The sequence below is a fragment of the Staurois parvus genome, unplaced genomic scaffold, assembly GCF_062004578.1.
Source record: "Staurois parvus isolate SC_StPar_1 unplaced genomic scaffold, SC_StPar_1.0 ptg000232l, whole genome shotgun sequence".
Taxonomy (NCBI): Eukaryota; Metazoa; Chordata; class Amphibia; order Anura; family Ranidae; genus Staurois; species Staurois parvus.
In genome coordinates, this window is record NW_028318028.1 from 4,752,751 (window position 1) to 4,765,672 (window position 12,922).

General features: G+C 37.2%; 1 protein-coding gene across 1 annotated transcript; it reads left to right on the forward strand.

The window, feature by feature from the left end:
- Positions 1-9,481: 9,481 nt before the first annotated feature.
- LOC149460263 (olfactory receptor 5V1-like) lies at positions 9,482-10,807 on the forward strand. The gene has a single exon (XM_089679925.1). It carries the CDS (start codon positions 9,482-9,484, stop codon positions 10,409-10,411), a length of 930 nt encoding a protein of 309 aa, XP_089536051.1. The 3' UTR covers positions 10,412-10,807.
- The last annotated feature ends 2,115 nt before the right edge of the window (positions 10,808-12,922 follow it).

The following is a 12,922-nucleotide window of genomic DNA, read 5'->3' on the forward strand; positions in this document are numbered from 1 at the left end:
CCTGAACCCCACAGAACCCATCGCTTGACTCACACTGAATAACATCTTTTGGTATGACTGATGTAATCAACAGTGAATTTACATTGCAGGAATTTTTTTATTAAAGGATTTTTCAAAAGCTGTGTGTGCATTTACATTGACATTTTTGTGTGATTGTGTATAGATACTATGTACCCCTTACTCATGTACACATAGGGGCACCCTTATTTTTAAGGGACGCTTCCAGGTTTCATAGCCCCCCAGCCATAGACCTCCACCATCACTAAGTTAAGGTTGTGAAATGAGGCCCTCAACAATACGTGTACACCCCATGTTGAGGCATGTGGATTTGATCCCCTTTCTTTCCTGGCCATGCAGATTTCATAGATAAGGGTCTGCTATGGATTTTGGGGGGTAATCCACATTTTTTTACTTAATTTTTTTGTGTGGGGCTCTGACTTAAAATCTACACCAGATCTGAAGGGTCTAGTATGAATTTTGAGGGGACCTCACACCTTTTTTTTTTTTTTAAACTATACCTTGTTTACATTAACCTGGCAGCAACATTGTGAGCAAATTTTCACACATTATTTTTTAATAATTATTCATTGTTGCACTTTGGTTTTACTTTAATGTTTAGCTGCTTGGTGATTAAGAATTTTATTGCAGCAGCTTCAGGGGGGATATAGGGTTAATTGCACACAGGAGTATATCCCTTTTCACCTGTTTAGATGTGCATTTGATAACCAGTACATATCAGAACAATGTTTCTTAGATAAATTTTACAGCATCATAACCCTTTTTTCCAATCTTGCCATTGTGTACACCCATCTTTTGACATGGGCTCAGATGCTCAAAATACTCCCTATTTAAATAACATAATTTAAATAATTTAAGTAAGAGAGTGATAGAGTTAAAATCCATCCCACAACCTTCGGATTCACTGATACTGAACTGATCTGTAACTACTAGTTGATTCCAAGGTTGTGGGATCCACTGACGGGATCCACTGATAGTTAAGATCAGCGATGTACACTGTGTCTGTCAGCAAAGCCTTCCACAAAATTGACAGGCGTTATCCATTTCTTAATCTATCCAAAACAAAAAAAAGAGTGTTTGGCTATAATCCAGGATGACTAAGATATTCATTTGGCAGAGAATGTTCTATACTGAATTGTAGAGAATTACTGACTTGTCTATTACATGCTTATTTCTCATCGCAATCTACTAGAGCTCTCTCTTTGTGCTCATGCACGTCTAAGCTAAAGTGTGGCTAAACTTAATAACAATAAGGTAATATTTGGTCCTTTTTGGTCTGTTAAATATACCATTTAAAATATTTTGTTTTTGCTCACGTAACTCTTTATTTAAGGAATGTTCAATGTACATGGCATAATAGGACAGCAGTCAAAGTTCAAAGTTCCATACCAGATTAAAAACAATAATACAAATAAAGAAAACCAAAAAAGTATTTGTTATTAAAATGGTTCATCTTGACTTACAGGCAGAAGAACTTATTTAGGTAAATGAACACCATAGGGAAAAGGGATTATTGGGATCACGAACAAAAAAAGGGGAGGAATAAAGCTAGGGAGGAAAACTGGAAAATCAAGGAAGGCGGGTAAGCAATGGCAAAAAGCAAGGATCCACCCTGGCTGAAAAGGTAAGATATAGTTACAGACCTCCTTAAGGAAGTGGGAAGAAGAAGAAAAAAGGGGGAGGGGTGGGTTTGGATGGAAAGAGGGTATTATGGAAAGAAAGAATAATCTGCAAATGCTTGAAGAAAGAAAAAGGGAAACGTCTGCAAAGATTTGACTAGATCATTGTATAACTAGGGCTCAAAAAGTACAGCCGCTATAGTCCCGCCAACAGGCCTGCGTAGTGCAGACCTTTTCTGGATCAGAGTTGTCCTCCGTTATCAGGGTTTGCATTCATTTCATTGAGCATCTGAGCCCATGTCAAAAGATGTGGAGGAGAAGTAGTTTTCTAATAGCAAGAAATGGCAACATGAGTGGCCAACAAGCAGTGTCTCAAAATGCCTTTTTTGATTTTGGAAATGGACGCAGGAATCATCAACAAAAGGGCAACCCCAGGGGAAGCTTGTATTTCAGAGATACACATGAAGGTTGTAAATACTTTTTATGAAAATTGTGAAAAAAGGCGGCATCTCCAACAAGTCTTAGGAGAGGAAGAGAACATATAATGCAAGTCAACAGGTGTCCTGTACCACAGGGATATAATCTTATAGCTCTTCTCCAGGAAATATGAGGACATTGTTAGTTTGTGTATGAAAATGAAACTTTTTCTCCACTCATCTACAGAGAATGAAGAATTTATATTTGTTTCCCATTTAGATATGAAAGGAGGATCCTCCCTGGAGGTTCCCTCTCTCAACATGCTGTACAACAGCAAAAAGGGTATGGTCAGAGGTGGTGGACTGGGAAAGAAATATTTTCGAAGGTGTGGAGTCAGAGACTAAGTGGGTATCTGCTTTAAGTCTATGAAGAAAGCCTGTGAGCTGAGGCATGAATAATTAGTTATGGCCTTCTATAAAGGATGAGGGAAAAGACTCAGAGTCCCTGAGACAATATAATCAGGATGGACATTATATAGTTGTGGCCAGTATTTCCAGGACAAGATCACTATTGTGGCTTTCTGTATACCAGGTCCCAGGGAAGAATTGTCAAATATAGGAGTCAGGGGGCCCTGACGATGGAAGAATTTACAGGGATGATCTGCCTCAGAGGGAAAAAAAATTTGGACGAAGAGGGGAAGAGAGGAAAAATGAGTTTGTTGGAAAGAGGGTATCCAGGGAAGTTCATGAAGATCCATTGGGTAGCGATCTTGTTCCAATTGGACCACTCATATGTCTAGCCTATGATAAAATCATATAGAGGTTCTATTCAACAGAGCTGCTTTGTGGGAGAGTTCAAAACTGAGGAGGCCTAGACCACTTGCTGTTTTAGATTTTGTAAGAACTGCCATTTTCAGGTGGGGTATTTGGGGCCCCCACAAGAAATGTTTAGATGGGGTTATGGGAATCACAATTCTAGATTTACACCAAGATAAGTCGTGTGATATTTTAGTCAGTATTCTGTGGAAATTGAGGTGGTGAGGAGCTGAAATGTCGGAGGGGATACATGTCCCAACATAGGTAATAAAATCACCCTAGAGAATAAAACAGTGGTAGTTCTACTTTTTTAATTCACACGATATTACTGCAAAGGTCTAGGAAAAACATAATTTCAGTAATAAATTACACTAAAGTGAATTTTAGAGCAAACAAATGCAATAAATTAACAACATTTTTGCTATAATATAAAAGATGAGGTTGTGCCAAATAAATAGATACCCAACAAGCCAAATCTTAAATTTGTGTGCGCCTATGTAATTGCGTCAAATTTTAGTACCCTATATTTTCTATAGAGGACACTTCAAAAGCCCCTATTGGTCATCAGTTTAACGTTCCGGAGGAGGTCTGGTGCTAGAATTATTGGTCTCACTCTGGCATGTGTGTAACATGTGTATAGCAATCAACGTTTTCACTCGTAGGTGCCCCAAAGTGTGCATTTATGTTTGTATGTGCATATATGTGGAGTCAGGGGGAATCAACATTTTTTTGGGGGGACGTTATGTACTTGGGTGTAACCTTACTTTTTTCCGAAAATTTTTTTTGTTTACCTAACTTTTTTTTTCATCACATGGGGGGCACAAAGTCCATCATGTGATGATTTTTTTGGTGAGATGTTCTTTTTATTGGGACATGCAGGGTCTAGAAGACCCTGTATGTCTCCTCTGTTATCCATCCTCTGCAAACCACATTGCAATACATAATTCCCCGGCTATTCTAGCCGGGAAAGTGACAGCTGTGACCCAGAAGTCATGCAAATCGTTCATTAAAACTTTTGAACCCATATTGGTAATCCTTGGAGTGCTGGTGATATTCTCCCTTCCAGAAGTCATGCACATCACCTTCCAGGTCACATAAAGAAGAGGAGGGGAGCAGAGCGGACGCTCACCCATTCTCCTCTCTCCCCTCCACCCTCCGGCACCTGCCATGGCTGTCTCTGGGCCTGCAGATGGGCAAACGGAGCCCGGTTACATGCCAGGAGTGCAACCTCACTGAGGGCTGTGGAAGCAATGGATCGCAGCGGAGCCGCCGGACAGCTTCCCCCTGACAAGCAGACTGGATTGTGCATAACACCCCCTGCTGTCAGGTCCATACAGCGTATGGACCTGGCAGCAAAAAGGGTTAACAATATCTTGGTCACCATGAATCAGTAATGGATGGTGGAGTTGAGGATGGTTGGTTATCAGTTTAGCAAAAATGTTTGCATCACTATTGATGAACAATATTAACCTGTAGCTTCCACAGTTTGTCCAATCTTTGTTGGGTTTGGGAATTACTGATCTGGGCCTCAAGTACTTGAGAAAAAAATGGAGTGTGGGGAGATGACATTGAATGCAATAAGAAGAACAGGAGCCAGGTCTAGGAATGTTTTAGAGAATCTGGTTGAGTAGCCTGGGCTCTTGTACGTTTGGTAAGTAAAAGATGATGATTATCATTTCCTCATCGAACAAGGGGGTGTCCAGTCCCTCAGTTATTTATGAGGGCAGCATGGGAAGGGCTGTTTCAGCAACATAGGACTTGATACAATCAAAAAAGTTGATCATGAGGCAGGTTTGCGAATTTCCCTTTGATGTTGTAGAGTACAGAATAAAAAGCACAAAGCCGATAACATTCAAAATATTTTGTTATATCTGTTTGATATATATAAAAAAACTTTTTGATCTTCTTTGTAACTTCATGTACTCTTGGCCTGTGCTGATTTACATTATTCTACATTTTCTCTGAGGATTATGAAACCACCCATGTTATGTAAAATAGGAGAGGGCTGGGTTCCATAGTCCTATTTGGTTACTATTGTCCTGATACTGTACAGTGAAGGGCTGTTTCAGCAACATAGGACTTGATACGATCAAAACGTTGATTATGAGGCAGGTTTGGGAATTTCTCTTTGATGTTGTAGAGTGCAGAATGATAAGCACAAAGCCGTTACCATTCAAAATATTTTGTTATATCTGTTTGATATAAAAAAAAAAAATACTTTTTGATCTTCTTTGTAACTTCACATACTCTCTGGCTGTGCTCATTTACATTGTTCTACATTTTCTCTGAGGATTATGAAACCACCCTCATTGTTATGAAAAATAGGAGAGGGCTGGGTTCCATAGTCCTATTTGATTTCTATTGTCCTGATAATGGACAGTGAATGAATGTTGTCATGCTAGGACTGGGAGTGGTGCAGCTGGCAGAACCCCCATGTAAAAACAAAAGAAAACAAAAAGCTTAAACGAAGAAAACTTTTCCAAACATTACATGTAATGACCAGTACACTGCAATATATTAATTTTGTGTTTTAGAGGTTGGATATGCTCTAATATCTCTTATAGTTGAAAAACAAATTCCAATCTTTTCTGCCCCGACTAAACAGAATCCCTATCTTTAAATTTTTCACACACCTGTATAATCTGCAATAAAATGCATATACTGTAAGTGTATTTCTAAAAAGTTCACTTTCCAAATGTCTCATCATTCATGCTAAAGTAACGAATAATACCTGTTAATATGTAATATGTGTACAATAGTATCCATTTGTTGCCTTTCGCTGGGCAAATGTAGCATTCTCCAACATGCAGTCCTAAGAGGAAAATAACCATAAGAACATTAGACCATAAGAGTAAAAGAGTGTTCACCAATAGAGAAAATAGCCTAACACTATTGGCTAAGAACATTCGACCAGCAGGGAAAATAATATAAGGGGGACCTCAGCATTCTTTACAGTCTATAGATTCCTGTGCAAACAGCTAAATTGATGTGTGTTTAGCTAGGCAAACCTCCAGCTGCATTGGGAAGTGAAATGTTTAGCAGTGGAATTACTACCACTACTTAAAGTGGCAACTGCCTGCTCAGTGCTTCTGCTTGTTGGTTCTTGAGCCCTAAACAGGATGTTGTTCTTAGCCTATAGTAATAGGCTATTTTGTCTAATGGTGAATGTTCTTTAACTCTTTTGGTCAAATTTTCCAATGGCTATTCTTCCCTGAGGATCAAACGTTAGGGAATGTTGCATTTGTCCAGTAAAAGGCCACAAATGGAAACCAACATTACACACATACAGTATTACAAACAGTTGGGGTATTATTTGTTACCTTTGTGAGAATGATGAGTTATTTTTTTAATACATACCCTTTATTGTGTGAACATATCTTCATGATCTATAAAGTCTACAGACATGTTTTGCAAAGGAATTATGCTACAATGTTCACAACTTTTATTCAGTGGGGATGTACAGCAACTGGTAAACATAAAAAATATAGAACTATAAATGTGTTTACCACTTGCAGTAGTAAACAATAATTAATTATAATTAATCAGTAGGGGGGCAATGGTAACATGTGGGATATAAATGTCATCAGGGACATCCATTTCCTTCACTATAAATACCCTGCCTTTTTTGAAAAATAAGATAACAATGAAAAGAATGGAGCTGTTGGTTGGTAGAAATTACATAACTAGGGAAAGGAAGACCATAAAGAATGTTATTAAATACTGTTATTTTATGCTGAAGTTAAATGTTTTTGGGATTCTGGATCACTGAATTTTATAATTACAGTTCGTAACTTTTAAGAAAAGTAAGACATTTTCTAATAACAACTAATCAAGTAGCTTTTTGAGACTTATTTAACTTGATGTTCAAAAATGATTTATAAAATACATAAAATATAGATCCCCAGTATTTTAGTGTATAACTCCATATACATGAATTGCAGTTAATTCTAACACCCCTTGTTTGGCTTGTGCAGTGAGTTAGAATTCACCACAAAGTGTATTCACACCATCCTGTAACATCATATATTGTACTGCATCCAAAGCTGCTTATACACCTAATTTCAGGCTTATCGGGATGGTTGTAGATGTGGATCCTGGTTATTGGGGGAAAGAGGTGACAGAACTGTAGAAGAAGATAACTTCTTTCACTATGTAGCTTATACAGGCCATATCAACAGAGTGTTGGTAGAAGCTGTCATGGGGCATATGCCCTACTGAATTTCCAAGCTCTTTTTTGCATTTAAGTATTTTGTGTGCTTTGGAAAGTTTTTTATTTATTTTTTTGCTGTCTTTGACCCATTGGGACGATTTTCTTCTGTCCTATAGACATAACTGGAAATTGCTCTAAATTGAGAGAAATCTCCTCATAGAGAGTTGTTATGGAATAAGTATCCCCACTGGAAAATGTCTTCTCTCCCTACCCTGAAAACAACTCAAAATGATTGTATTTTCACCACTTTTCATTTCGGTGATCGTAGTTACCAGGACAAATACGGAGTGTGGGCCTCAACAACTGGGACAGGAACATGAATTATAACCTGCTGGTACTAACCCCTCACCACTTTATCCAAAAGTTAAATAAAAATGTTTTGTGAAACGCTTTAAATGTTGCCATATTGCTGAGCATGGTTCTGTAGACAACACTTGTTGCACAGAGCATGTAAGTATACCATCATTTTTATTTTAATTAAAAAAGTAACCTTTAATGAACCCCTTTAAAAAGAAAAGCACACAGCAAAGATGGTAAGTGCTGAGGTCTGCAATACTAACTGCTTATTACATTTGTGGATTTAATAACACTCTAAGCTGTGATTCTGAGATTTTTCTTATTCTTCAGAATAATGTTAGTTCATTTATTATTCAGCAACTTGTAATTTTTTCTTATGGAATTGACATATTTCTAAGTTTTATCTATGCTTCTTTTTTTCCTTTAAAGATTAATTGATTGAAATGGTTCTGTACTGTCCATCTTTTGTACTATATGGTCATGGAACATAATATTTGTTAATTCAAATTTGCATTTAGTTTTTTTCTCCTTATTTTAGTAAAATGGTGATGTATTTGATTTGTGTTCTTGTACACAGAACTGTAAAGGAAACAGCAATCTGGCTGTTTTTTTGTTTTTGCTCCCTGCAAAGCAGGGAGAAAAAACAGTCATATAGTAAAGTAAAAGAGGCACACAGTACACACATTACACATTGTTATGCACACAATTAACTCATTGATTGCCCTTAGATATTAACTCCTTCCCATCCAGTTTCATTAGTACAGTGACAGTGTACAGTATTAGCACTGATCATCATATTAGTATCACTATTGATGTCAGTGTCAGTTATTGCACCTCCCAATCAGCATAAACTAGTGCCAGATTGCTCTCCACACTTTCACAGTCCAACTATAAGTCACTGATCACTGTCATTGCCAGTATAGCATCATAGCTGCATACATTTTATTATACTGTATATTCCATAGTTTGTAGACACTATAACTTTTGCACAAACCAATTAATATATACTTATTGGGATTTTTTTTTACTAAAGACATATAGCAGAACACATTTTGGCCTAAATATGTGAAGAAATTTGATATTTAATATTTTTACTGGTTATATTTTATAACGGAAAGTAGAAAATATTGGATTTGTTTTTCAAAATTGTCTTTTTTTCTTTAAATAATAAAAATAAAAAACTCAACAGTGATCAAATACCACCAAAAGAAAGCTATATTTGTGTGAAGAAAATGATATACTGTAAATGTCATTTGAGTACAATGTTTTATGACCATGCAATTGCAAGTTAAATTAGCCCACTGCTGAATAGCAAAAAATGCTCTGGCCATGAAGGGGGAAAAAAACCTTCTGGAGGACAGGTGAATAAACACTTTTTTCCTTTGTAAATGTCAATGCTGCTGCTGCACTTTGTGTACTTTTTCAGATATGTCCCCCCTTCACGGGCAGGCTTAGGGCACACCTGCCCCCCCCCCCCCCAGCATGTTATTTAAAGGAATTGGGCAATTGGGCTTTTTTAATGTTTTACTTTTCCAGAATTTTTTTTGATACCCCATTGCCTATCAGCCCAGAAAATGGGCATTTTTGAGTCACCAGATTCAGCTACCATTGATTTCCATGGGATTTGGGTTTGGCATCTTGCTCAAGCCAAACAAATATATGTTTCCATATTTGTTATCAAATTAAATCCTTATCTGCCCCAATAAAAACAATGCATAATACATTAGAGTAGACAAAAGATATAATGCGCAGAAAGAGAACAGCAACAATAAAAAAAATGCTCTGTGGCATAGGGGAATTTAGGGAGAAAAAGGCCTGGGGACCCAAATGGTTAATTGCTGGAAAGATTACTTAGCCTTCCAAAGTTTATTGTGTTCACTTAGTTCAGATTGGTGATTTACTTTAATATACAGATTTTGCATCAGGACATAAATAATCTCTATTGCTTTGTGACCTTGTTTGTGTTCCTGACATTTTTTTTAATATCTATCTTTAACAGGAGCTAGAAAAATCATCTTAGTAGTTTACCTGCAGGATGCTTAAAACAAACCGGCACTGTATCTAAAAGCCTTCCTAAGTTTTTTGGGTAATACACCACCAACAAAATGGAAAGCAGAAATTACAGTATAGTCACACATTTTATAATCATGGAAATTTCTGATGTGCAAGGAGCACAGGTTCCAACATTTATAATGGTTTTATTAATTTATCTTTTCACAATTTGTGGTAATATTACCATTTTTCTCTTGGTCTGCCTGGATCGTCATCTCCATACTCCAATGTATTTCTTTTTAGGGAACCTCTCTGTAGTGGACATGTCTTTAACCACCTGTTCTCTTCATAAATATATTATTATATTTATTACAGGAGACAGAGTAATGTCATATTTAGCCTGTATCGTACAAGTTTACTTTTTGGGATGCTTTATTAGTGATGAACTTTTGCTGTTGACAGCCATGAGCTATGATCGTTACATTGCCATCTGTAATCCCTTGAGATATACTATGATCATGAACAGAAAAGTTTGTGCTCTGTTGGCCACTGTATGCTGGACACTCGGCTTTTTGGAAATGATACCGTTTGTCCTCCTGGTGACAAGCTTTACTTGCTATGAGTCAAATATAATCAACCACTTCTTTTGTGACATTGAGCCTCTCAAAAAACTTTCCTGCAATAGGATGTCCATTTTAGAACTGCTGACCATAGTTGAAGGAATATTTGTGTTGACTCTCTTGCCTCTTATTCTAACCATTATACCATACATATTTATTATCATCACCATTCTGAAAATCCGTTCTAACATTGGCAGACGTAAAGCTTTCTACACATGCTCCTCACACCTCACAGTTGTTGTCCTTCTCTACACCATTCTTGTATCTCAATATCTAAGTCCAACTTCAAATGAAAATTTAAGATACAAAAAAACAATCTCCCTTTTTAACATTGCAGCAGTGCCAATGTTAAACCCATTAATTTATAGCCTGAAGAACAGAGACGTTCAATCAGCTTTTAAGAGGCAGTTGCGTATCATATGATAACAAAAAATGTAAAAATAGACGGACTTCAGCTGCAACTAATATCTCCTGAATTGTCAATGTTTAGTTATAGCAAACGTGTTTCTTCATGCAAAGCAACAGGTTCAGTAAAACCTCTCTTCACTCCCTGGCAGAACATACTCACATTTCCTTTTCTCCCATAATGCTCTTCTCAGCCATCAGGAGCAGAAAAAATACCTGGGGGTTTGTTGTAATTAGCCAAACATGGTCACATGGTGGTAGAAAGTTAGCCCAGTGTAATCTTGGACCAGAGTACTTTGGAGCCTATGCAGTGTGTTTCCTCACTCCCAACAGCTGAATGCATGGGATTAAAAGGAAAGTAAAAGGAAGTTAATGAGGAAGGCAACATTAAAGTTAACCTGTTTGACCTACATTTTTTAGCAGAATATTATAAAATTGATTATCTTGACCACCTTTAGTTTTTCAAAAAGTAACAGCAATAAAAAAAACAAAACTTGTGTTTGGCCTTGAATACAACATATGTTTCATATCCCTCCTTCAGCTATATCTGTGCTCAAAATCATTTTTCTTAATGTCTCAACACCTTTACTTGTACTTTTTTCATGTAATTTTTACATTTGAAATAAAAGCCATACATATACTGTATTTAAAATACCAAAAAGTGGGGATATGAACATTTCCTGTAAATGTGCCTGCCTTTCATACTTCAAATAGCAGTGCTTTGGTTTTCAGATTTTGGAGGAGAATACAAACAGGAGGTGGAGACATAGCACTGCTTGGCACCTTGGGATCCCTAAACTCTGTGCAACTCTACTTCATAATCTTTCAAGAAATATTAATTTCTTACGGCTATCAAAGTAGGGTAGGCCAGAGCACAGCCAGCTGTGATTGCTATTTGCATAGTTGGTTGAGTTCGGTGCGGGGATGCACTGGATGCCTTCAGCTGTCATTGTGCTCTTGTTAGGTGTCCTGTGCTTACCTGTGCCTTAGGAAGCGGTGGGCTCCCTCCAAACAAACCTGCCCTTAATCTGTCCACTGCTATATATGCTCCAACTTGGAGACTCTCAAAAGAGTAGTAGAACTGCAGTATACAGAGGAGCTTTGGCACATGCACTGCAGCTTACACATACAGTATATTTGCAAATGTGTGCAACTAAAAAAAATTTATTTTAACATGAATTGTTAGACAAAGAGTGTGCAGGCTGGCTAGTAAATGTGTTGGGAAATTTGTTGGGAAGTTTGTTTGCGATATGTGCAAAGGCTAGTTATAGATTGTGATGGTTGCCACTTTGCACCCTATGTTTGCCCAATAAAATCATTTAAGGAGCTAAACAGGCACCTGGAGCCAGCATTATAAACTATTTAGCAATAGCATTATTCATATACACTCACCAGCCTCTTTATTAGGTACACCTGTTCAATTGCTTGGTAGCACAAATTGATAATCAGCCGATCACATGGCAGCAACTTAATGCATTTACACATCTAGACGTGGTGAAGACAACTTGCTGAAGTTCAAACTGAGCATCAGAATGGGGAAGAAAGTGGATTTAAGTGACTTTGAACATGGCATGGTTGTTGGTTCCAGATAGGCTGCTACTGCGATTTTCAAGCACAATCATCTCTAGAGTTTGCAGAGAATGGTCCAAAAAAGAGAAACTATCCAGTGAATGGCAGTTGTGTGGGAGAAAATGCCTTGTTGATATCAGAAGTGAGAGAAGAATGGGCAACTGTTTGCTGCAACATTCAAATGGTAGGGTCAGAATTTGGCGTAAACAGCATGAAAGCATGGATCCATCCTGCCTTGTATCAATGGTTCAGCCTGGTGGTGGTGGTGGTGTAATGGTGTGGGGGATTTTTTTTGGCACTAGCAAAGTGTACCTAATAAAGTGGGTGGTGAGTGTATAATGTATATTTTTACAGTTTCAGTGCAAAAATAAGTTCTTCAAGCCAAGTGTAGCCATATTGGTCAGTGGTCAAGCAAAACTGACTATGTCAAAAAAGCTTATGATATAAACTACAGGCTATGAATGATAAAATGAATCTAGTAAGGAATAACTACTTTTTATTATTTTGCAGCACCTCATTTTAGGATTCATGACATCACTGTTCAATGCAGCAAAATAAGTGGCAACCCCATTGGTTCCTCTATACTTATAGTCCACACACATGGTGCATTCCTTGTAAATGCCACACAATTGAACTGCAAATGGGGACATAGAACACCCTTAACAGTCCATAAAATCAATCAAATTGCTTAATTCAATTGAAAGTCCAGATATGGGCATATTGATTTGCTACTTCCAGCAACTTACTTACTGACCCAATGACTGAAAGCTATTGTATAGAAATTATATTTTGTAAGGGTGTATTATGGATTCACTTAGTTGAAGTATATATATGAGGAAATATATATAAAATATATATAATATATAACATTTTTTCACAAGAATGCAATAGACGCTAAATGTACCTGAAAATTATGATTATACTTCACTTAAATGAGTTGTGTGATACAATAAATAGCCT

What these genes read in the sequence shown, in the direction of transcription:
- LOC149460263 (XM_089679925.1), top strand. Translation starts at nt 9,482, where the DNA reads ATGGAAAGCAGAAATTACAGTATAGTCACACATTTTATAATCATGGAA.